Here is a 22516-nt window from a genome sequence, read left to right as displayed (position 1 = left end):
TGTTACAAATGTATGGTTGTAAAATCAATACATAGATTTTTTATTTATCCAAAGACATGTTTTGAACGGACCATATTGTTTTCTTACAAGAAATTTTATAACAAGGAAAAACACAAGAAAATTGACAACGACAACGACAACAAAAGACTTAATAAAAAGACCAATGCAACCAGACTCTTAAACCAAATACGATGATGGATGATGATAATCAAACTCATGGAGGACAAACAAAGGAACAACGACACAAGAGAACATAAAACGAAACCAGCATCATCATCAACCACTGATGAAGAGAAGACATGTCCGTTACTGATGACTCAGTCCCAATCCATTTTTCCAAGGTCATCAGGAGCTTCCACATGAGAAGATTCCGGAGATTCCAGAGGCAAATAGCACAAATGGCACTCTTTATCACCATATCGGTTTTGATACTTGCACTTACCGCACTTGTTCCAGCGTTGGAACGGTCCATTCCCATACACTTCTGGCATTCCTTCTTCAAGATTCTTGACGAATCCAGCGAAGTGGTTACCAGTGTTTGCTGTACTTGTTTCCACCTTGTGCTTTAAGCAAGTGAAATTTCCTTTCTCGATGGCTTTATGTATAACCCAACGTCGAGTCATTTCGTGATTCCAAAGCATTATGCTCGCTAGATCTCGTTGGTGTCCCAGGTACTGCATCTTCGTGCTACCGTACTCCTCCGTCATGTAGTATTCGAACACACAACTCCACTTTAGTACCTGCCTGCACTGAACAATTAGCATCTCTGCTTCCTTTACTGTCCTTATGTCCAGCTCGCTCACTCCGCATCTCTCCACTAGTTTCGGAATTTTGTCGTCCTCTACGAATCTTTGATTGGATTTGGCATTCTCCATTTCCTTCTGGCGTCCCTCCCACTGATTGAGGCGGAAGATCTGAGTGAGTTCACGTGAAGAAGATTCCCCCACTGGATCAGCCACTGGAACACATTTCCAGTTCCCATGATGCTCTTCCGCCGTGCGTAAGCAGACCCAACAGAATCTATAACTGATTCATAACATTCAGAAAAAAAAAAACATTAATGTGAGTTTAAAGATCTAAAATCTTTGCACATGATTTTGAACATACAAATGAAAAAAAAAAACAAACCAAACCTGCAGATACACTCCATTAGCTTGTAATCAGGATCCTCATTCCGCTGCACAGGACTTCTGCAGTTGGGACAGCGTTTGGTGTTTGCATGGATCCAATAAACGGTCCTTAACTGATCCAACAGGTCCGTCCACCAAACTGATGCTTTCTTGCAGTCCACCGGGCGGTGTGACTCAAGGCCACATGTCCAACAGAAGGTGTGGCCACACAAACAGACCACACCGAAATCAACTTCATGAGTATCATCCTTAAGCAGTATGGCGTATTCACAACCTGGTGCAGGACACCATTTGATGGTTTCCTTATGGCACTCCATGAAGGATTCGAGAAGCCATCCCTCGTACATCTCCTTCACTGTGTCAGTGAGCTTCTCGATGGTATCGGGTCCAACTGAGGCGAGACAGCCTTGGTTAAGGCAAGAGATGATGAGTCCTGTCTCCTCCTTGTTCTTTACCAGAACATCAGGGAGATATTCACTCCAGCAAGTTGTTGAAAACTTGTGTGAGCAAAAGGACGTGGAGACTAAGTAATCTCCATCACCATTAGGAAGGGTCGTCGTCTCACGACCTGCAGAAGAAGAGTTGGAAATAGGAACTCGAGCCAGCCCTAGCTCCGCCAGAAACTTATCCTTGTTGTCAACAAGAAGATCTGAAGCCTTGAACGAGTTCCAACGGAGACGGACTAGGATCACGGTTGCATCAGACATTGACACCGAGAAGAATTCCGAGATCTGTTTGATTTTTTCCATCATCTTCTCACGAACTTCGGTTTTCACGAGAATAGAGTATTTCTGACCATCGGCTTCCATTGCTGCAGAGAAATGAAAAAAAATATTATAGATTTATAATTTAAACTTAAGAGTTACCGAAAGAAGATATTTTGAGAAATCGATAGAGGTGATTTTGTAGTTACTAACTAACCTGCGGATTGAACGGGATGAGTAAGGTTTATGGTAGTTTGGGGATCAAGGTAACAAAATCAACTCAAAAGAAAGGGAGGATAAGGATTGGACTTGAAAGAAACACTGATGATGAGTATATGAGACTACAAAGCCAGCAAGAAGTATTTATATACAAAGTTGAAAAAATTGTTAGACTCACAATTATCAAAAGAAATAAATTATCATTAATTTTGTTAATCAATTCATATTGTCTTTTTACTTTGAAATAAGAACTTATTAAAGTTTAATTTAAGAAAGAGATCTAAAATAAATTTAATACGGTCAAACTACTTTCTCTCTATCGCCGCGTGTCAGACGTGAGAATCTTTCCTTTTAAATAAATAAGAAAATTTGATATGTGGTCAAAACCGAACGAAAATTTACAGCTAATGTTTAAAATCACACTAAAACATAACGTATGATTGAAGATTATTACGACATCTACGAGGAAGAGAGGATGTGTTTAGAACTATAACTAGAATAAGATTTTGTGCTATAGCAAGAGTTGATATTCGTATTGTATTTTTTTAAAAAATATAAATAAATATAGCATATATATTGTTATAAGTTCTAAAATATTATTTTTATTATACCATGAAAATATATTTATGAATGTCGATTTGCTATAACTGATTATTATCTTGTTAATTCGGTGGATATAAATCCTCTTTTTGTGTATGGTTTTGTGTATATAAATCTTATATAAAAAAATGTCTTGGACAGCCGCACACACCCCATGCGAAGAACTAGACGACCTCATTGAAACTAATTTTGGACAAGTGAGTTAGACTTCTTTTGTAATATACTTCTGACTAATTATATTGACGGAATAATCGGGTTATGAGAGCGATGGATTCCTCGTCGCGAACACTATAAGATAGTGTATTCATATGTCAAAATTGGTTGCTTGAAAATATATAAATTGGACAACTGCAAAAGGATACTTAAATGCTGAAATATGTTTGAAAATCTTGACTTATCTTCAGGTATGAACAAATTGTTTTTTTTTTATTATGAAATTATACATTATCATTATCTTTAATCGATAAAAAATTAATGTGGTAATTTTTTTTACTGATACTGTTAAAGATAATGGTAAAACGTATGTTCAAAACTATCATAATGTTTAGGGAAAGAATAACGATATACTAGATTAAGATCCGTGCTCTATTTATTTTATTTATATTATAATTTTTCTATAAAATATAATTTATGTGATTGTTTTTTAAAGTTTTTTTGAATAAAATAATATGTAATAAAATCATACACTAAATATGATGGCTTGAAAAAAGACAATTTTTTGTAAATTTTATATTGTTAATGATTCTAAATAAGGACTCGTGCTATAACACTTGTTAAATTTTATTTTATACAAAATTTTGTATATTTTATATTTTAAAATAAAATTTTAATATGTTGTATTAGTTTATTTATGTGAAGTTATTTCAACAATGTATATTCTACATCATGACTTGAATGTCATTATAAAACATAATTTTGTAAATTTGGTTTTTAAAAAGTGAGTTATTATATTATGAGTAATTTAATATATTGTTATACTTTTTTTTTAATATACTTGGTTTCTTTAAATTATTTCATATTCTAGTGACATATTATTGATATTGCTATAACAAATCAATTTAGAGTGTTTATAGTTTCTAACTTTTATATCAAGTTTTAATATTTTTAAAATAATTCAAAATAAATTATTTAACGTTTATTATATAATATTAAATTATAAAATTCAACAAAAAAATATGAAATTGAATTTAAATATTCAAATTTTGACCCGTTACTTAGTAAATTTTTTAATTCAATAGATATTATTTTTTAAGGAATAATATTACTAAAACTTGAATATTTTATAGATTGGACAACTTAGATTTGTTTTTTAAAATTCAACTTATGATATATCCAGAAATAAAACTATTTTTTAATTATAATAAATAATATGATAATTTATTTGTTTCACAAAATAGACTCATATATAAAAATGAGATATGAAATGTAATGATAATTAACAAATTAATATGTTAAGTTAGATATCAAAGGATTTTCTTTGATGAATAATTTAATAAAGAAAATTAATATGGTAAGTTAGATGATATAAATTGATTCTTTAGAATATCATCTTTACGATTTTTGGAAACAACGTGCTCTAGTAATAAAATCTTCCGAAAATAAATTAGGTTGCACCCACTATTTAACTTGTAACCAATTAATTTATAACATATTTGTAACCAACTTATTAAAATTATATAGTTTACAAAACAATGTTGTGTACTTCTGTTTTATTATAAAGGGGATGAAATAATACTTGCATTTATTTAAGAAAATCTAAGATGCATTTGCCGTCTAAAAAATTTATATCGAACGACTATATTTTGATAAATCTTAGCTTATACTCAAATATGAACAAATTGGAGTTTTTTTTTTTTTTTTTTTTTTTTTTTTTTTTTTACAAATATGATACATGATCATTTATATATGTCTGTAAACTGTTATATATTTAAGAAGAAAAGGAGGATGTGTGTATGAATATATTGTTAGAACTTAGAACCACTCTTTCATACAACTTTTTACCAAATTTTATTGACAAGAAGAATAACGGGAGCTATGTACTCCTAGCACTATAACATATTTGTATTCTTATGTCAAAATCGAAATTCACTTGGATGAAGAAGTAAATGTGCAAAGTTGATTGGTTAAATAACATTGATACAATGATTTTCCAATAAAGGATACAAAGTAACAATTTTGTCTTTCATACAACAACGATTTAATCTCCAGAGCATGACAGACAGAGAGATCACGAACCAGATAATACCTTGGTTAGATTGCTTTGAAGTAAAGCAATTGAATCAACAGCAGATTTAGCAAACCAACTGATTCCGACCTTGAGCCGGTGTTCATCAGTTGGTAGTCTAATCAAATACGCCAGTTTTCTTGCTGCGTGACCAATTGGACCTTCGAGTGTAAGCCCTTCAATAAAACTTGGCGAAATAGCAGCATCATATCTTCCAAGAGTCATCATCTCACCTAGGTTCTGAAACCTGTAAAGAGATTTAACAGAGCTTTAAAGTTCTGTTTTCAGATACACAGACCAGTAAAAAGTCTATTAGTTTTACCTGAATGGTAATAAAGGTCTGTTATTTATGGCTGCCCATATATTCCAGCCAGCAAAGTCTGCTTCTTGAAAAGCAACCTGAAATTTTTTGGATTCCATGTCACTCTGATTCAGTTTCTAAAGCATGAATGTGATAGAATTGTAAATTGTTTATACTTTTTTATTTTCTCACCTGAGCTGTTGTAGGAAGAAGCTTTCCATTCGACTCTCTTAAAGAAGAAGAATCACCTAATGCAAAGATCCGTGGATGTCCTTTAACACGGAGTGTCTCGTCTGTTTCTGCTTGTCCTCTAGCATTGAGAGGAAGGACATTGGGACCCGAGGGTTCTAATTTTGTAAGCAAAGGCTTAGCACCGACTGTCCATAACACTATATCCGCTTCAATAGTTTGACTCTCTAATCCTCTTTCTGCAGGCTGAAGCTCTAACAAATATCCTTCATCTTCTTCTGAGTCGCTTGCTCTCTTTATGGATTTAACAAGGTAGCCCAAGAGTAACTGAACTTTTCTCGACATAAGGACCTAACCACAATCCAAAGGATACTATTACCATCTTTTTACTCTGTCTAGTCAAATGGAGGATGCAATTGTAATGAAAGTGTACCTTCATAGCCGCCTCCCTGTTCCCATTAGGGGCTGATGTTAGTATATTCTTTGATACATTTATGGACTGCACTATTCCACGATCTTGCAGTCTCTCTGATATGGTCGCAGCCAACTCTACTCCTGCATAACCACAGCCAACAACAGCTACTTTTATGGCAGAGCCGTCTTTAAAATTCTTCCTCTCCAATTTACTCAGCTTTTCGTTAAGCTTCTGCAATAGCATAATGACAGTCACGATTTAGTCAAAAAAGAGTGTACAATTCAGTTTAACCAATCTGAACCATAGCAAAAACCAACCATATCAACCCGACAAAATCAGTTTCCATGTTTCATAAACCAAAAAATCTGAAGCACTCCTAACTCTTACAATAGCATCTTCAAGAGTGTAGAATGGGAAAGCTAACTCCATTGCGCCGGGAACAACATCGAGTTTAGATTCAGCGCCAAGAGCAAGAACCAACCTGGCTGTAGAAAAGAAAGATAATGAGTACAAATCTCTAAGTTAAGTGCATTGCATCACACACAACTAGAGTTTGGAGACAAGAGAGATGAGATAGATTGCATTGAGTTTATGGGGATTGTGTAAAACATAGTACCAATCGTATTCAATTTTAAAACCACTTTCGAGCAAGACGGTTCCTCCAGTAATGAAACTTTCAGACCCATTCACTCCTACATGGTCACAAGGAAGCAATGTTTTAACTCTATCTCGGAGAAATTTGATCCCCGTGTTTGTAAGCAAATCCGAGAAACGAGGAGCAATCTCCCACACATCAACTTCTGCAGATCAAAAGAGCTGGACAATAAATCAACACACACAAAAACAAAAGTATCAACGATTAGTCGAGCATAAAGAAACTAAACTTTACCTCCAGAGAGAAGTTCATACAACATGGGCTTGAACACAAAACGTTCGGATTGGTCAACCAAAACCACCTGATATATACATAGAACATTACAATGTATTCAAAACATAGATACTATGCAACAGATTGCTTGAAGTAGCATAAACATCACCTGGGGTTTTTTGTCATCAGGCCACACAAGCGACTCTAATCTCAAAGCTGTGTACAATCCTCCAAACCCGCCACCTAAAATGCACACCCTTGGCCTCTGTAAAGAGAGAGAGAGAGAGAGAGAGAGCTTTTACATTCATTAAGTTGTGGAATCTCCGATACATAGAAATCTCATACATCGTTCTAGAGAGGTATGCACCTTGTTATCAGGCCATGCGTAAGTCCTTGGAGCTGTTTCATTCTCAGAAACCTCTGTGTTACCACTGTTGATTGTCACTGCTCTGGAAAGATGTAACCTAGAGGGGTTTCTGGTTGAGTTCCAACGAGAAGAGAGATTGAACCCAGAAGTTATCGAAGCTAAAGAGGCTTTAGTAGTTAGTCTATTTGCCCCATCTGAAACACATTTAAGAAATAACACCAAAAGTTTCAATCTTTCATCTTTAGACTAGAGAAAGCAGTAGAATTTGGAACTGAAGTAAGCAAAGGAAGCATAAGGGTCTTCTCAAAAAGGTTGATTCTACACAGAGATCATCAAATCGAACCATCTTTCTTGACACTAATCAAGCTATCAAAAGTTTCACACTTTGATTTAAATTTTTATAATTGACCGGCAAAAAAACCCAATCAGGGAATGGATTCGACAATTCAGAGTAGAACAAAGAGACAAAGAATATAACCAAACTGAGTTGAGGAGAAGAAGAACGTACAACTAGAGAAGGGTAAGAGAGAAGATACGGAGGAGAGAACGGCCATTGATTGGTGACAAATTTATGTCGCCGGAAGGTGTGCCGGAGATGGAAAGTGATTTGAGGCTTCTCGTTTTCTTATGGATGTTTTGGGTTCCACGCTCTCACCCAATTTGTACAATTGTTAGGTGTGTCGACTATAAAAGAAGAAAACGCTCCTACCGCCAAAAATTACGCGGTTGAGACTAGCGTTATAAACTTGCGATTATCAAAAATGCGATTCGGTTAAAATATATATACACCGCGGTAAAAATCACCAAAAAATGAAGATACAGTCAAATATTTGGAAAAATGTTTGGCAGCTATTTGGAGTAAGCTCCAACACATGCTCACACATACAGACAATTTAAATGTTCCCTTAACTACTTGAACTATCAATATTACATAACGATATGGGTAAACTTATAGAGGTTATGTGTAGAGCACCATAACCATAGCTTCTGATACCGTTTCGGTGTATGGTGCGGCGGAATCCGGTACCGGCGATTTGGTCCATTATGATCCAATTACATTTTCTGACCCGGTTTGTTTTTATTAAACCGGACCCAATTAATTAAAACCGAACCGATCCAATTAAAAAAAAAAATCTCAGTGTAAAAATGTTAAACACCCAAATCCGATATCATTTCACGATTTAACCTTTAAAAAAAAAACGTTACTCTTTACCTAGGGTTCTTCGGAGTAGACAGAATTCATCTAGGTCGATTTGAGGATAGAGATGGATTTAAGCACGGATTCATCTAGTATGAGTAGATCTTCTGGAATTCTGAAGAAGTGTGATTGTGGATTGCCAGCAAAGATCTTCACATCAAAGACTGAAAAAAATCCTGGCAGAAGGTTTTTCGGATGTCAATTGTACAAGGTATGTGTGTGTTTTTATGGCGATTGATTGAAAATTGGCAAGTTTATAGTGTTTTGTAATCTTTGTAGGATGGTGGAACTGAGCACTGCAAATACTTTAAGTGGTTTGATCAAGAAGAGGTGAAAGGGTGGCCGCGAAACGCTTTAATTCAAGTTGTAGCTGAAAATCGTGAAAAGGAAAGAGTGATATATCAACTCAAGATAACAATTGTGGAACTTCGTAGTGATCTGGAGAAGCATTTAGAAGATTCGGGAAAGGTCATCTATAGGCAACGTTTGATCATCACATCGTTAACTGGATTGCTTGTATTTGCCGTTGGAACCATTATATTTGGCCGATGTGAAATGAGCAAGTGTGTTTGATTAGAGTAATTGTCAGTATTTGGGTATATTGGCTATGTCTATGTTTGTAAGGTTTGTAAGACCTTGTTGGTATGGTTCCAACTTCGATGTGGAATCAAAGTTTTTCTTAGTCATTCCTGCTTGAACCAAAAGACATAGCCTAAAAAAAACATCATTCAAATACATTAAAAAGTCGAATCCCAATTCTCTGTCACAGAAACATGGACCAAATACAAAATACATAGCGTAATCAAATTTGTTTTTTTCACAAAAGCATCGACCATAATACATAACCGAAAACTCTATCCTTTGTCACAAATCCTTCAAAAAGGGACAAAACAACAAGTGACACAGAATAGAGTTTTAACCGCAATGTTTTCATCAGCAAAACACATCAATAGAGTTGAGATCCTTATGGTGCAGTCGAAGACACATCTTGAACTTCTGCTTCCACTTGAACCGATGTTCCAGCTTCCTCTTGAGCGATCATTGCAAGTTCCATTTCTGCTTCATCTTGAGCTTGAAGTTGAGCTGCATTTCGAGCATCTTCATTAAGCTTCCTTCTCTTTGCCCGACTTTCGTCAGACTACCAAGGAAGTCATAAATAGAGTTAAAACCAAAATGAAACATATATGCTAATCATGTAAAGACTGGACTGATTGGAAATACCTCTTTAGGACATTTTCTTGAATTATGTCCAGCCCCACCACATAAACCACAATGAGTTATTCTTCCTTTTCTACCAACTTTAAACTTATTCTTATTTTTAGTTGGTGATTCATGCAAACCTTTGATCCTTGTTTTTCCCTTAGGTCTTCCTGGAGGGGGCTTGTAAGGCGGTCCATAAATTTTTCTCCCTCCTCTTTCCTCTCAAAATTTAGTTCCATTAACCGGAGTTAAACCTCTACGATAATCATCTTTCCATTTTTTGGTCAAATAGTAATCAGAAATGTAGTCATCAACTTCTTAACAGTTCTCTCTGATTTCACAAACAGCATGACGGCAAGGAATTCCGGTTAAATCCCACTTCCTATATGCACACTCCCTTTTAGACAATGTCACACAAAATCCAGTACCAAATTCCATAATCTCATATTTTCCTCCTGTACTTGAAAGAGAGTAACAGTTGTGAGCCTCATCACATGACTTCTCCACCTCTTTCCTTGCTTTCTTTGTGTACTTTGCAGTCCCCTTCTCAGGTATCTGAAACCTTTTTGCAATCCTTTGCATCACATCTCTTCTTACCAGCTCCAACATCTCTACAAAAGGTTTCTTCCTTGCCTTCTTCAATGTCCTATTGTATGACTCTGTGTGATTGTTGTGTGTGTCACCACAGCTAGAACCAACCCTAAAGAAATCCCTACACCATTTCTGATGATCTTTCTTCAGCAGATCATCACAAGCTCTCGGATCCATCTCCCTGAATACAACCAAGTTAGTCCGAAAATCAGCTTCATTGTAACTGCTAGCTACTCTCCAGAAAAGTGGCTTCAGGGTGTCAGATTTGTGATCCTTTTTAAGATTGGCGTAGATGTGCCTAGCACAAGCTCGGTGTTCTACCTTTGGTAACTCCAGTGCCATACCATGAATTATGCTTGTGTGCATGCCAGAAATCATGGTAATGTTTTCACCATTTCCCAAATCCAAGTCCACCTTAAGCTTGTGAATGAACCACTCCCAGTTGTCATGGTTCTCCCCTGTTACTACCGCTAAAGCTATAGGATAGATCTGTTTGTTAGGATCCCTTCCAACAGGGGTAAGCAATGTTCCCTGGATGTTGTGCTTCAAGAATGTCCCATCCAACCCAATAATTGGTCTACAGTTCTTCTTCCATGACGTCCTCAGCGGCTCGAAACATATGTAAATCTGATAAAATTCATCTAAACCATCATCTCTAGTTCTTGTATTGATCTCCACTGTTGAACTAGGCATTGTCCTGGACGTAAAAGGCAATCGTTAATAACCATTTATCTACACCTTCGATTTAAATTCCACAAAGTATTTACTTACTTGGTGAGTTGGTACTAATAGTCTCGAAGTCTTGAAAATTGGGCATTGCATTCATCTTGCAGCTTGCTAAATGCCCTCCTTCTTGCGGATTGTGACTGTGAAGGTGTAATGATGATGTTGTACCTCCTTTTCATCTCATCTTTGATTTCAGGAGCACTCATCTCAGGATCTCTTCTTATGTCTTCAAGAAACAAGTCAGCAACCACAAGACTACTTATTATCTCACATCGCCTAACAGGATGACATTGATGCTCATCATAGAACGTTTTAACCATCCATTTCTGTATCGGGTTCTCTATTGAGAAATATATTTGCCATCCGCAGCCTTTTCCCTTACACCTTGCACCAAGTGCAATTCTCTCCCATCTATCAAACACTACATTGCGCCTTGTCTTCAGTACATAGCGGATCACATTGTCCTTAAAGTCCTGACCACTAGCAAAAACTTGTCTCAAGCTGAACACACCATCAGGTAAATTTCGTTTTACCAACCTCTCTGCTTGTTCTTCTTCATCACCAGAAGAGTCATCAGTTGCAGGGTAGACTTCATCTTCATCTGGAATTTGTTCTTCGTAATTGTCATGGTTAAAGACTTCTATATCCGCTTCACCAACCTCATCTTCTTCATCAGATTCTGGATTTTCAGACAAACCATCTTCGTCATCAATAGCCTCATCATCCGTCTCACCTTCAGGTTCGTACTCTGGATCGCCTTCTCCATCACTCAGATTCTCATCAAGAATTGCTTCGCCATTCCCTATTAGCGAATAACGAACTGGTTGCTCAACATACACGTCCAGCTCTCTCATCCAACGCCTTGCTGATTGCATCTTCTTACTATTCGCTTCAACATCTTCTCAAAGAGGATGCTTATCTGCTAAATCTTCAAATGGTAGCTTGTACCACATTCTCCCAAGCTCGATATTTTTTTCAAGCAACTTCAAGGCTATCACAGTTTTGAAGATATCATCATGATGCATTTCAAACACGTCAAGCACTCCATCAATGTAATCAGACACACCATTTGCTTCTTTAAATTGCCCAGAATGATGGCAATTCACTTTCACAAGTTCCTCGTTACTGCAAAACACATAAAATAACATTTATCAGTTCAACAACTTATATTAAACAATGGCTACAAATAATAAAATAAAAATACTATCAAAATACAAATAACCGACTACAATATTCTACATGAACCCGACAAGGACAAAGTCATCTTTGTTTTCTATCTAAACACCTTGAAATCGACCCCACAACTTGTTACAAAGGAAAACATTAATCTTTAACAACTCGAAAAAACAACAGTAACCAAGAGAAAAAAACAGTAACCGATAATCTATAACTACTCGACAAACCACGATTTGTCCTGTGTGAAAAGCAGATGTCAATTGTTCACACTATATATCCCCAACAAAAACCCATAATAAATCCCGAAGAAAAACCCAGAAAAAATCCCCAAATAAGTACCAAACTGCAGAAACCCTCATCTCGCGATTTTAGATTTGAAACCCTAATCTCGCGATTTCAGATCAGACACCAGATTAAAGTCGAAATCCAGATATCATACCTCATTGTAACGAGATTCGAGTTTGATTCACAACCAATTCGAGTGTTTCCTTCTTCTACTCCGAAGAACCCTAGGTAAAGAGTGAATTTTTTTTTTTTAGGTGAAATCGTAAATGGAAATTATGATATCGGGTTTGAGTGTTTAACATTTTTACACTGAGATTTTTTTTTTAATTGGATCGGTTCGGTCTTAATTAATTGGACCCGGTTTAATAAAAACAAATTGGGTCAGAAAATGTAATTGGGTCATAACGGACCAAATCGCCGGTACTGGATTCCACCGCACCGTACACCGGAACCAAGGGCGGACGTACATTACGGTAAACTGGGGCACTTGTCACGGTTAAATTTTTCAGATTAATGTTATTTTACATGAGTTTTTAAGTATGCCCCTGTTAAAATATTTTTTATTGCCCCCATTATCCTATTTTCTTCTTAGATATACTTTTTGTGTTGTGTATAATATTAAAATATTCTACAAATACAATACAAAAACTTAATTTTGTTTATATTTCCTATGTTAACAAGACCATATTCTATTAATAAAACAAAATTTTGTTACTTATATTAACTTGAAACTAATCAAATATTTTTAACTGATATAATTTTATTTAAAAAAAATAATAAATAATAATTTAATATTATTATCCCGAATAAAATAATTTTCTGGATCCGCCACTGACCGGAACTATATCGGAAGCTATGATTATAGTACTTTACACATAACCTTTATAAGTTTACCCATGTCGTTATGTAATATTGATAATTCAAGTAGTTAAGCGTACATTTAAATTGTCTGTATATGTAAACATAAATATGTGTTGGAGCTTACTCCAAGTAGCTACCAACTTTTTTCCCAAATATTTCATAATTCTGTTATTCAACAATATCTTGAAAAGAAAAAAAAACATTATTATGTACCAAATTTTGATTTTTTGACCCACCCAAAGTCATAATTATTCTCGTTTAGCTACTGGTTTAACTAATCCTTACCGCTTTATACGCTTTTCTCTCTAGTCAACATTACAGTAACCTCGCTACTGATTTGAGTTCTTGTGACACGTCAAATTTTTAAGAGTATGGTGAATTTGAAAGATCAGATTCCCAAGGCAAAACTGGAGTGGGAATCTGAACAGTTTTTTTTCTTTTTAATGTGTAAAAAAAAATGAAAAAACTACACAAAGAAAAAGAACAATCTACACTTTTCAGGATATGAATGGTTGGTGTTAGTGGCAAAAAGAAGAGAGAAACTAAATCGCTTTTACATCTGTTAACAAACCAAAAAAAAAAAAAGTAAAATAGATTAGAAAAGCAAAATAAAATAAAAAGAAAGAAAGAAAAAAAAAAACAGTCGAACAACAACAACATCAAAAAAAAAGGAAAAAAAAAACAAAAAAATCTGAAACGGAAGCTCCCTTTGTTCAGACAAGGATGAGATTTCTATCTTTCCTTTGATAAATCCCAATACCTAATTCCCAAATTCCCTTACTTTTAGGCCACCGAGATTGATAGATAGATAGATTACGCATTGGGTTACTTTTTTTGGAAGAGCCTTGATTCTCTCGCTTCTTCTTACTATTTTCTGTTCTGTATCATCATCAATCGATCTCTATCCAGATTCTCCGGAGGTACTACTTTATTAGTATTGTTTCTTGCAATACTCGAAAGCTTGTGTTTTGATCTTGTTACTGGCAATTGCAGATCTTTTTTTTTTATTATTACCCTTTTGCTTTTGTTCTGTAATTCTGTATAAAGTTTAAGAGATCACTAATGTTTTGAGGAAGCAGTGTGTATATATATATAACTCATGAAGGAGAGCAACCCTCTATGAAAGTGACGATTTTTTTTTTTTGGGTCTTAATAAGTTTTTTTTTTTTAAATCTTTAATTTCTTTATTCATCAGTGGGAGTTTGGTGGAATCCTTGTTTGAAGCTTTTTTTTTTAGTATTATAGAGTTAATGGTGTCTTCTTCTTATTCATTATTGATATCTTTTCCGTTACAATCTACATATTAAAAAAATTCAATCTTTTTGATTTGCAGACATCTTTTCTATGTGATGTCTTTTTTAGTAGTGGTTTTTCTCTTGATCTGATAGGTTGGTTTGATCTTACTAATATATTATAGTTGCTACGTCTTATTCGCCTCTTGTTAGACGTTTCTTTCATTTGTGTGGTACAGACAAAACTTCTTGATACTTCTTTAAGCTTGATTCCATATTTTTTTTTTTCTGTGTTTTGCTTCCTGTCATGTTTCTTGACTCTCCTTTGTGTTCTTGTCTTTACATATGTTTTCATTTTGTTGTATAATCTCAATACCTGTTTCGAGATTATGCTAAATCTGGTGGTTTTGTATGTTTGCAACTGCAGAAGCTTTGTGTCTTCTCGTATAGATCCTGTGAAGGTCCTTTGTTAGATGGGGCAAACTTGTTCTTGAGTTGTCAAAAGGTATTATTTTCTATGTCTGTGGAGTATAATTGTGTACAAGGAGGTGGGCTGTAAAGGAGCTTGATTTTGGAGATATATGGTTTTAGTGGTGTTTTGAAGAAAATCTCAGTTTTGGTTGCTTTTGGATTTGATGGGTAAAGAGAATCAGTTGGAGACTAATAATTGTGGAGTCAGTGATCACGGTTCTCCACCTATCAAGAACGAAGAACATGAGGCACCACGTTACAGTTCAGACAAAGACACGGGTTTACCAACTTGCCGTGTGTGCCAATGTTCAGAATCCGATAGAAGAGGAGACGCTGCTTTAGGGTTTTTGGGTATCACTCCTCCTGTTTCAGATCCTTGTAAAAGCAATGCCGGTGAAGAAACCGTTGTTGATCAGAAAAGCTCTGTTGTCAAATCTAGTGGATTCATCGAACTGATAAGTCCCGATGGAGAAGTTTTCGTTTGCTCTAACGAAGATATTGAAATGGGTGCGTGGCAGCATCGAGATACGTTGCTAGAACTCGGATGTTCTTGCAAAAACGATCTCGCTTTGGTACACTACGCTTGTGCATTGAAATGGTTCGTCAACCACGGATCAACAGTTTGTGAAATATGCGGTAAAACCGCAGAGAATATAAGAACAGTTGATTTCAACAAAGTGGTAATCTCCTTGAAAGATTACGCAGCGCTAAGAGAAAGAACAGCTGATGGAGATCCGAATCCTGTAGCGGTTAATAACAACACGAGTTCTTCAGGGATTGATCCTGATGCAGTTGCAGCCATTCGAAGGCAACGGCTTAGTGAGATTTCGTTATGGTTTGGTCCTCATTGTTCTAACAATAACAACAACAATAGTAGTAATTCAGCTGCTGCGGGGGCGGGTTCTTCTCAGGTTACATCTGAACAACCTTTGGGTGTAGTAAACTTTGATATCTTGCCTATGGAAAGCCGTGCGACTAAATGGGCGGTTGAAGGTACCGGAATACTACTCGCTACCGGATTACTCACAGTTACTTTGGCTTGGCTCATTGCTCCTCGTGTTGGAAAGGTACTGATCACACTTTGATTTGTCCCATATAGTCCTCTGTGTTTAGAATGTGAAAGGCTGATACGATGATATTTTTAAAAACCTTTGCACAGAGAACTGCAAAGAGTGGACTGCACATACTTCTCGGTGGTCTCTGTGCTTTAACAGTAGTCATCTTCTTCAGATTCGTAAGTGAAAGATTCATTTTCTTTTGTTCCTGAACACATAAATGATGAATGAGAAAAACTAAATTGAAAACTTGTGTTACAACAAACAGGTCGTGCTGACAAGAATCAGGTACGGACCAGCACGTTACTGGGCAATCTTGTTCGTCTTCTGGTTTCTTGTGTTTGGCATTTGGGCTTCACGTTCACACGCTTCTCACTCTTCCACATGATAAATTCTTCATCACCCTTATCCTCGTGTTACTTACTACTCTTTTTTGGTCTCTGTCAATATCATTTACGTTATTCTCTTTTGAGACACAAAATGTACAATTAATTTACTCTTATAAAAACAAAGACTAAAAAAGAAGAAAGGAAACTGAATGAAGATGATATATTAGCAAATTTTTCCACCCCACAACCATGTTGTCTTGCATTTCTTTTATTTTTGTGTGGTTGGGTTTGCATATGTAATTTTCAAAGAAAGTTTAATTAACAGAAGGAAAAAAACACTACAAATACTGTGTTCTACTTTGAAGATTAACTAGATAACTAGCAAATTGTGTTTGGAACTGTTAGATTAGACCCTTTATCTAAAAACAAGAAATGGACTTCAAAGTCTTGAGCATTTGTTGGATAGCAAAAGAAAGAGTGGCCGATATAGAGTCGTTAGTCAGTGCTAAGGTAAAGGCGCGTTAAATTGGAATTTAGCTGGGTGAGTTGAGTCCGATGCTCTAATATTATATTTCTGTGTCTATAAATACCATTCCATGCAATTAATGTACCAAAGACAATCAAGTTAGAAATGGGTAAAGAGAACTCATATGTAATTGTTCTTCTTCTATCTTTGCTTCTATGTCTTTCTTCTCAAGTTGGTGTCGCCGAGGCCAAACGCTACCCCCACCCACGTTAGTATTTAACATCTCTACGCATAATTTAAACTTGTGTTCAATGGTTTTAAGCTGTAATATACGTTGTTGTTATCGAAAGAAACGGGTGTCAACTATTTGTGTTTATACTTTTGAATGTCTGCGTTTGCGTTTTTATTTGTGTTTATACTTTTGAATGAACACAAAAACTTAAACCTCTTAACGCAAGATTTGTTTAATTGTATGAGTTTTTGATGGTTGCGGAAAGCATAGCATAGAAAAATTTTAGTTAATTGGAATTTTCTATTAAGTTCATATACTTTTGCGATCCAGAAATGGACCTTATACATACGTACCAACACTTACATAATGTTTAACCTTTTTTTTTTTTGGTTCTAGCTCCTATCAGGGTTCCTAATTCTGGATACGCCAATGAGTTTCCCGCAAGTCCACCACCAATAAGTAAATTTCTTAACCGTGATTCAAAGCTATATGAGTTCGAATAAGTTGTATTTCCACCACAATTATGATTCAATTTTTCGGGGTGTTTACATACTCATCAGAATTCAATGTATAAGTTTTTTTTAGAGAACCTAATCGACTTAACTTGAGCATATCGTTACCAGGTTCACCGCACTCAAAATCGCCCAAAGGAAAAGGCCCATAAGTAAAGAGAAGAAAGTCTAAAGAGGGGAAGTTGAAGAAACAAATATTATAAGGAGACGTACTAGAAGAGTCAAAACTTTATTGTTGTGTAATTTTGTTACAAGTCAGTCATTCAATTCACATATGGACTTGCTTAGACTATAAATCTACCATTATGAACTTCCAATTATAGTCTATTTCAATGTTGTTGTCAAATCTTTAAAATTTGTATTTTAGATACATATGCCTAAAACAGATCAGATTACATTGAAGAAACAAAAAAAATACCAAAATTTACGCAAGGAAGAAGATATCATCAGTCATCAACATCAAATACTGTAGAATCCGTAGAGGAGCGTTCCTGAAATCCAATTGAGGAAGTCTCAGCTCTCTTACTCTACACGACCCGTTTCCTTCTCGGTTCATGATCCGACCCGTATACACTTTCCTAAACAGATACACCGCTCCCCCGCCGGTATTGCTGCTACTAGTAGATTCCTCCGGCGACGGATGATGATTCTCTTTCGTCTTGTAAATCGACCATCCGTTTGAAGCCAATGCGTTCGAGAAGCTCTCCATCGATCCGATTCGTTTGTTGGCGATTCTCGAGAAGAGAGAAACGGAGCAGCAGTCCCAATTGCTAACGGATCCGGATGTCGAGGCAGAGGAAGAAGATGTTTCCACGGCGGAAGCGGCGGAGAAGACGAGTTTGAAGAGACCGTTGGAGAGGGAGACGAAAGATCGGAGGTGAGAGAGTGATGAGGCGGAGAGAGATGGGAATGAGAGCATTACCGCGTCGTTGGGAAGTGACCACGAGAGAGTCGACGACAGCGACGCCGAAGAGGACCACGTCGAAGGTTGCGAAGAAGAAGAGAAAGGAGACGGCGACGGTGATTTCGATTCACGCGGCGGGAATGAGAAGATGATGTGAGAGAGAGATGGTGTTGGGTACAAATCCATACCTAGATCTCTTGCTACTGTGGCTAATCGGTAAGTGTCTGAGATCAATTCCCGTGTTGGAACGAAGTAGAGCAACGGGGTTTTCGAATTTCTCGTGTTCTTCTTCTCGGATCTCGATCGGGTTTTTGATTGCTTGTAGGAGCTTAGGATTTGCCGGATGCTGGTTTCTCCTTCTTCTTCTTCTTCTTCTTTACCGTCGTTTGTATCACCGGAATTATGAGTGAGATTGAGAGTCTCGTGGAGGAGAAGAGATCGAGCAAGCTTTAATGGAAGCATTTTTCTGGTTTCTGATCTTTTTTCACGCTCTCTTCGTCTTCTTCGTTGCGCTGTTTTTATTTCCTCATTAGGGTAGCTTTTACCGGAAACCAAACATAACCGGCCGGATTAAATCAAATAAAATACTTGATTTGGATAGGGATTGGTTTAGATCGGTCTAATTCGGTTTAATTTGATATAAGTTCTCCAACACATTAATGGCAAGTTTCTCCTTCCTTTAACTCACTCGCCTTCAGGGTTTAAGCGCCGACTCTGCGTACACTTGCAGAGCTTCTTCTCCCATGGCGGCTTCTGCTACATTAGTGCCTACGGTGTGTAACTCCTGCTTTTTTATCTCCTTCGTTTCGATGTAATTTATTCTAGTTTTCTACTCTTCCGCTTATTTTCCAAGGATTTTTCTTAGTTCGTCAGCATCTATCAACGTCTTTGTGGGTTTCGGTTTCGTTAAATTGGGTTTCATATCACTAATTTATATCTTATCATTACGTTGTAATTACTGTGTGATTAGGAGTCTCCTGATTGTAATTTATGGATCTGTTTGTTATTTGTACGATCATGTAATGTTTGAGTTGTTCATAAGCTATAGATTTCTCGATTCCATAGTTTAATGCATTGTATCTGAATGTTAACTATGAACAACTTTTGTGTACGAACAGGCACATGAAAGAAAAGTTGAGAATCTGAGAGCTTTTATGGTGAATTTGGCGAATTCAAGAGGCTTCTCCCTTCCTGAGACTAAACTCTTTGAAAAGAAACTCTTTGATCTGTGTTTATCCCGTACTCCTGATCATCCCACTTATTCCGCTGTATGTATGGAAATTATGACATCTATTATGTGCAACTATATACCACACACACATATCATACTTGTTTCTGCTGTGTTCTTATGACTATAATAAATTTGTTTCAGATGATATTTGTTGCTATCATGGATTTGAATGAAGAAGGTGGCTCGCGTGAAGAAGCAATATCTGAGTTTATTAAGTCCAAGTACAAGAACTTGCCATTTGCTCACACGAGTTTGTTAAGTCATCATCTAGCCAAGCTTGTGGAGAAAAGAGAGATACTCTGTGACTGCAACAACTACTGTTACTCTCTCCCCGGAGAGAAGAATAATACTGTTGTTTCCACTGATGCTGGAAGAAAAAACGCTGTGATTACAGCGAGAAGTAATGATCAGCGTGCTGGGAATGAGGTTATGACTCTCGAAAGCGAGGAAGAATGTGTTGAAATTTTGAAGTCTGTGGATCATAAGGTTGATTCAGTGGAGAAACAGAGTTTGACTGAGTCTCAAACCAGCCTCCAACGTGAAGCATGTTGTGCCATTAACGTCATTGAAGTAAGGCTCACAGAAGATAATGGAGTCAAAGCAGGTTTAAGGGATTCGACTGTTGAAACTCCTAGGAAAGAGGGAGTTGCTGGCGAACCAGAAGTGGCTCTTGAGAATAGCGAGGCTGAAGGTAAGATTGAAGCAAACTGTGACGAAGGTGAATTATATGAAGTAGTTGTTGGGAAAAATGATGTGTTGGTAGAAGAGTCGGGTGAAGAAAGAATGGAAACAAGCACAAAACAGAGAAAAGCAAAACTGTGCAGGACATCTAACACGATGAAAGAAGCATGTGTGGAAGTGAAGAGTGAAGCATATAAAAAACTTTGGGAGTGCCAAACCGAAGCATGCAACAATATCATTGCCCTAGAGTAAGCCCCAATCTCTTTTTGCCTGCTTTTCTACTCATCTTTGAATTAGCTTAAAGATTTTTATGTTTCTCTTTCGGGGTTGGAAAAATATAGGAAAATGCTGAAACAGTGCAGAGAGAAAGACCAGCAGAACACAGATGTTTCAGAAATTAATGATGTTTCTTGTTTGCCTCTATCAATGGTGAGGTCGAAAACCCCTGTTACTTCATGTCACTGATGTGCTTTTGAGCTGATGAAAAAACTAGTTCTGATCCCTTTCTGTTGTCGCATTTTCTATATCTACAGGAAAGCTGCAGAGAACTGTGGAAGGTTGCCCAAAAGATACAAAGCCAGCTATCTGAGGTCATCGATTCCCGTGATGAAACCGTGGTTCCATATACTGAACTCCAGGAGGTAAGATCGAAGAAATAAGCAAAGGAGTCTGCAAAGAGGATCCCAAGATGAAAACTCCTTGTGGGATTAATGGATCTGGAAAAACCTCCAAACAGCTTGAACAGAAGGAAAGAGATCATTGTTCACAAAAGAAACCACAGGTGAAGAAAACGAGAATGAAAAGACTCCGAGACATAGGAACAACAGCAGTGAGGAAATCCCCTCGCTTAAGATTATGAACCTCAAAATTTTCTTGTAAAGGTTAGGTTACATCTTTTATATCAGTATCTCTATCTACATAAGTGCAAAGATCTTGAAGAATTTGAATATTTTCATATAAATTTGTCATGAAATAACAAGAATTTGCCTACTAATAATGAGACATGGATGCTAACACCTATAAACATTCTACAATCTTTTTCTCCGCTACTAACAACCAGGGATGAGTTGAGATGAAACTCTTCTCTCTGGCATATCAGAACAGTACAGGCAAACAAGTTATAGTCTTCCGGTTTTAACCCTGTGGAGTAAAACTCCAATTTAAGAATGGTTTCTGCTCAGGTGGATCCTGGAAGGGAGTAAAATAATCAGAAGGCTGATACAAGAACTGGGGGACGAAAGCGTCAGGCTGCAACAACTCCATGGAACCAGCAAACAAGTTAGTATCAAAAGCTTCCAAAGCATCCTCAAGCTCTCCCCATTTAGGCTCGCTCTGAACCTCCCGAACATCTGGTGACACAACGCGACCGTGGCCACCACCGGAACTGCTCGAATCATCCTCTTGCAATGTCGGGTAAGTCGAGTCCGAAGTATCAAAAGGAGATGATGATTGATCAGGCAATGTCGTGGTCCTTGGTTTCTCATCAGCAGGGAGATACTTCTCCATGGTTCCTTTCTTGTTGTATATTCGACATAAAACCCAATCATCAAGCTGTTGTGTAACGAAAACGAAGTTAATACCGAATCTCTAGAGAAGATTGAAACATAAAAGATAAAAGCTGAAGAAAAAAACATACTCGTAGGTTGTTCTTTTTGTGAAGAGAAGCTGATCTGTCGACATTAGCGAGACGATACTCGTGCATGATCCAATTGGTCTTAATCCCTTTAGGAGCTTTACCAGCGTAAAAAACGAGAGCTTTCTTGATACCCAACGTCTTGGGTTTACCAATCGGTTTATCAGCTCCGGTAGCTTTCCAATAACCGGTACCAGCAGCCCGGTTAGGACGAGAACCGTTTGGGTATTTCCGATCTCTAGGTGAGAAGAAGTACCACTCTTTCTCTCCGTACAGAGACATCTCTGAAAATAAGAAGAAGAACAACAAAAATCTCAAAATTAAACAACGAATTCTCTCGAAAAAATATGTGGAAATGGTTTAAGATGTAAGTAAGTACCTGGAAGGTCCCAAGGATTGAACTTGTAGAGATCAATCTCAGCGATAACAGGAGCTGAGATCTCCTCCGATGCGCATTTCCGACACAAGTAGAATTTCACAAGCTCTTCGTCTGTTGGATGGAATCGGAATCCAGCCGGCAAGTTTAGCTCCGCCTTCATTCTCTCTCTCTTGCTTTACTTTCTTCTTTTCAACTAATGAATCTGAGTTTTGTTTTTTTTTGTCTTCTTCTTCTTGCTCTCTCTCTCTCTCTCTATGGTTTGCTCAAGATTGTAATCGAGGATATGTGAGTGAGGGGATGAAGGTTTTATAAGGACGAGAATCGCCGAATTTTTTTT

The 22516-nt window shown here is 36.8% G+C and overlaps 6 protein-coding genes and 1 pseudogene across 6 annotated transcripts; 3 read left to right on the top strand and 4 right to left on the bottom strand.

Annotated features, from left to right (window-relative positions):
- Positions 20-2181, bottom strand: LOC104708206 (probable E3 ubiquitin-protein ligase ARI16). The gene is made up of 3 exons (XM_010424724.2): positions 2052-2181; positions 1134-1941; positions 20-1026 (listed from the first exon to the last, which is right to left on the bottom strand). Exons 2-3 carry the CDS (start codon positions 1937-1939, stop codon positions 318-320), a joined length of 1515 nt encoding a protein of 504 aa, XP_010423026.1. The 5' UTR covers positions 1940-1941; positions 2052-2181; the 3' UTR covers positions 20-317.
- Positions 4753-7692, bottom strand: LOC104708204 (alternative NAD(P)H-ubiquinone oxidoreductase C1, chloroplastic/mitochondrial-like). Its single transcript, XM_010424723.2, has 10 exons — positions 7526-7692; positions 7018-7211; positions 6820-6915; positions 6672-6738; positions 6399-6582; positions 6170-6263; positions 5801-6013; positions 5371-5718; positions 5200-5276; positions 4753-5124 (listed from the first exon to the last, which is right to left on the bottom strand). The coding sequence occupies exons 1-10, from the start codon at positions 7569-7571 to the stop codon at positions 4881-4883; spliced, it is 1563 nt and encodes a 520-aa protein (XP_010423025.1). The 5' UTR covers positions 7572-7692; the 3' UTR covers positions 4753-4880.
- Positions 8283-8788, top strand: LOC104709868 (uncharacterized protein At1g43920, Chloroplastic-like). Its single transcript, XM_010426415.1, has 2 exons — positions 8283-8426; positions 8495-8788. The coding sequence occupies exons 1-2, from the start codon at positions 8283-8285 to the stop codon at positions 8786-8788; spliced, it is 438 nt and encodes a 145-aa protein (XP_010424717.1).
- LOC104708203 lies at positions 13689-16388 on the top strand. The gene is made up of 4 exons (XM_010424722.2): positions 13689-13974; positions 14714-15824; positions 15917-15991; positions 16081-16388. The coding sequence occupies exons 2-4, from the start codon at positions 14922-14924 to the stop codon at positions 16198-16200; spliced, it is 1098 nt and encodes a 365-aa protein (XP_010423024.1). The 5' UTR covers positions 13689-13974; positions 14714-14921; the 3' UTR covers positions 16201-16388.
- LOC104708200 lies at positions 17562-18815 on the bottom strand. Its single transcript, XM_010424720.2, has one exon. The coding sequence runs from the start codon at positions 18715-18717 to the stop codon at positions 17776-17778; it is 942 nt and encodes a 313-aa protein (XP_010423022.1). The 5' UTR covers positions 18718-18815; the 3' UTR covers positions 17562-17775.
- On the top strand, positions 18650-21059 carry LOC104708201 (annotated as a pseudogene).
- On the bottom strand, positions 21101-22508 carry LOC104708202 (protein ATAF2-like). Its single transcript, XM_010424721.2, has 3 exons — positions 22180-22508; positions 21804-22084; positions 21101-21718 (listed from the first exon to the last, which is right to left on the bottom strand). Exons 1-3 carry the CDS (start codon positions 22337-22339, stop codon positions 21302-21304), a joined length of 858 nt encoding a protein of 285 aa, XP_010423023.1. The 5' UTR covers positions 22340-22508; the 3' UTR covers positions 21101-21301.

Source organism: Camelina sativa, chromosome 8, assembly GCF_000633955.1.
Source record: "Camelina sativa cultivar DH55 chromosome 8, Cs, whole genome shotgun sequence".
Classification (NCBI taxonomy): Eukaryota; Viridiplantae; Streptophyta; class Magnoliopsida; order Brassicales; family Brassicaceae; genus Camelina; species Camelina sativa.
The sequence above is the reverse complement of the archived record's forward strand: the minus strand, read 5'-3'. Positions and strand labels throughout refer to the sequence as shown.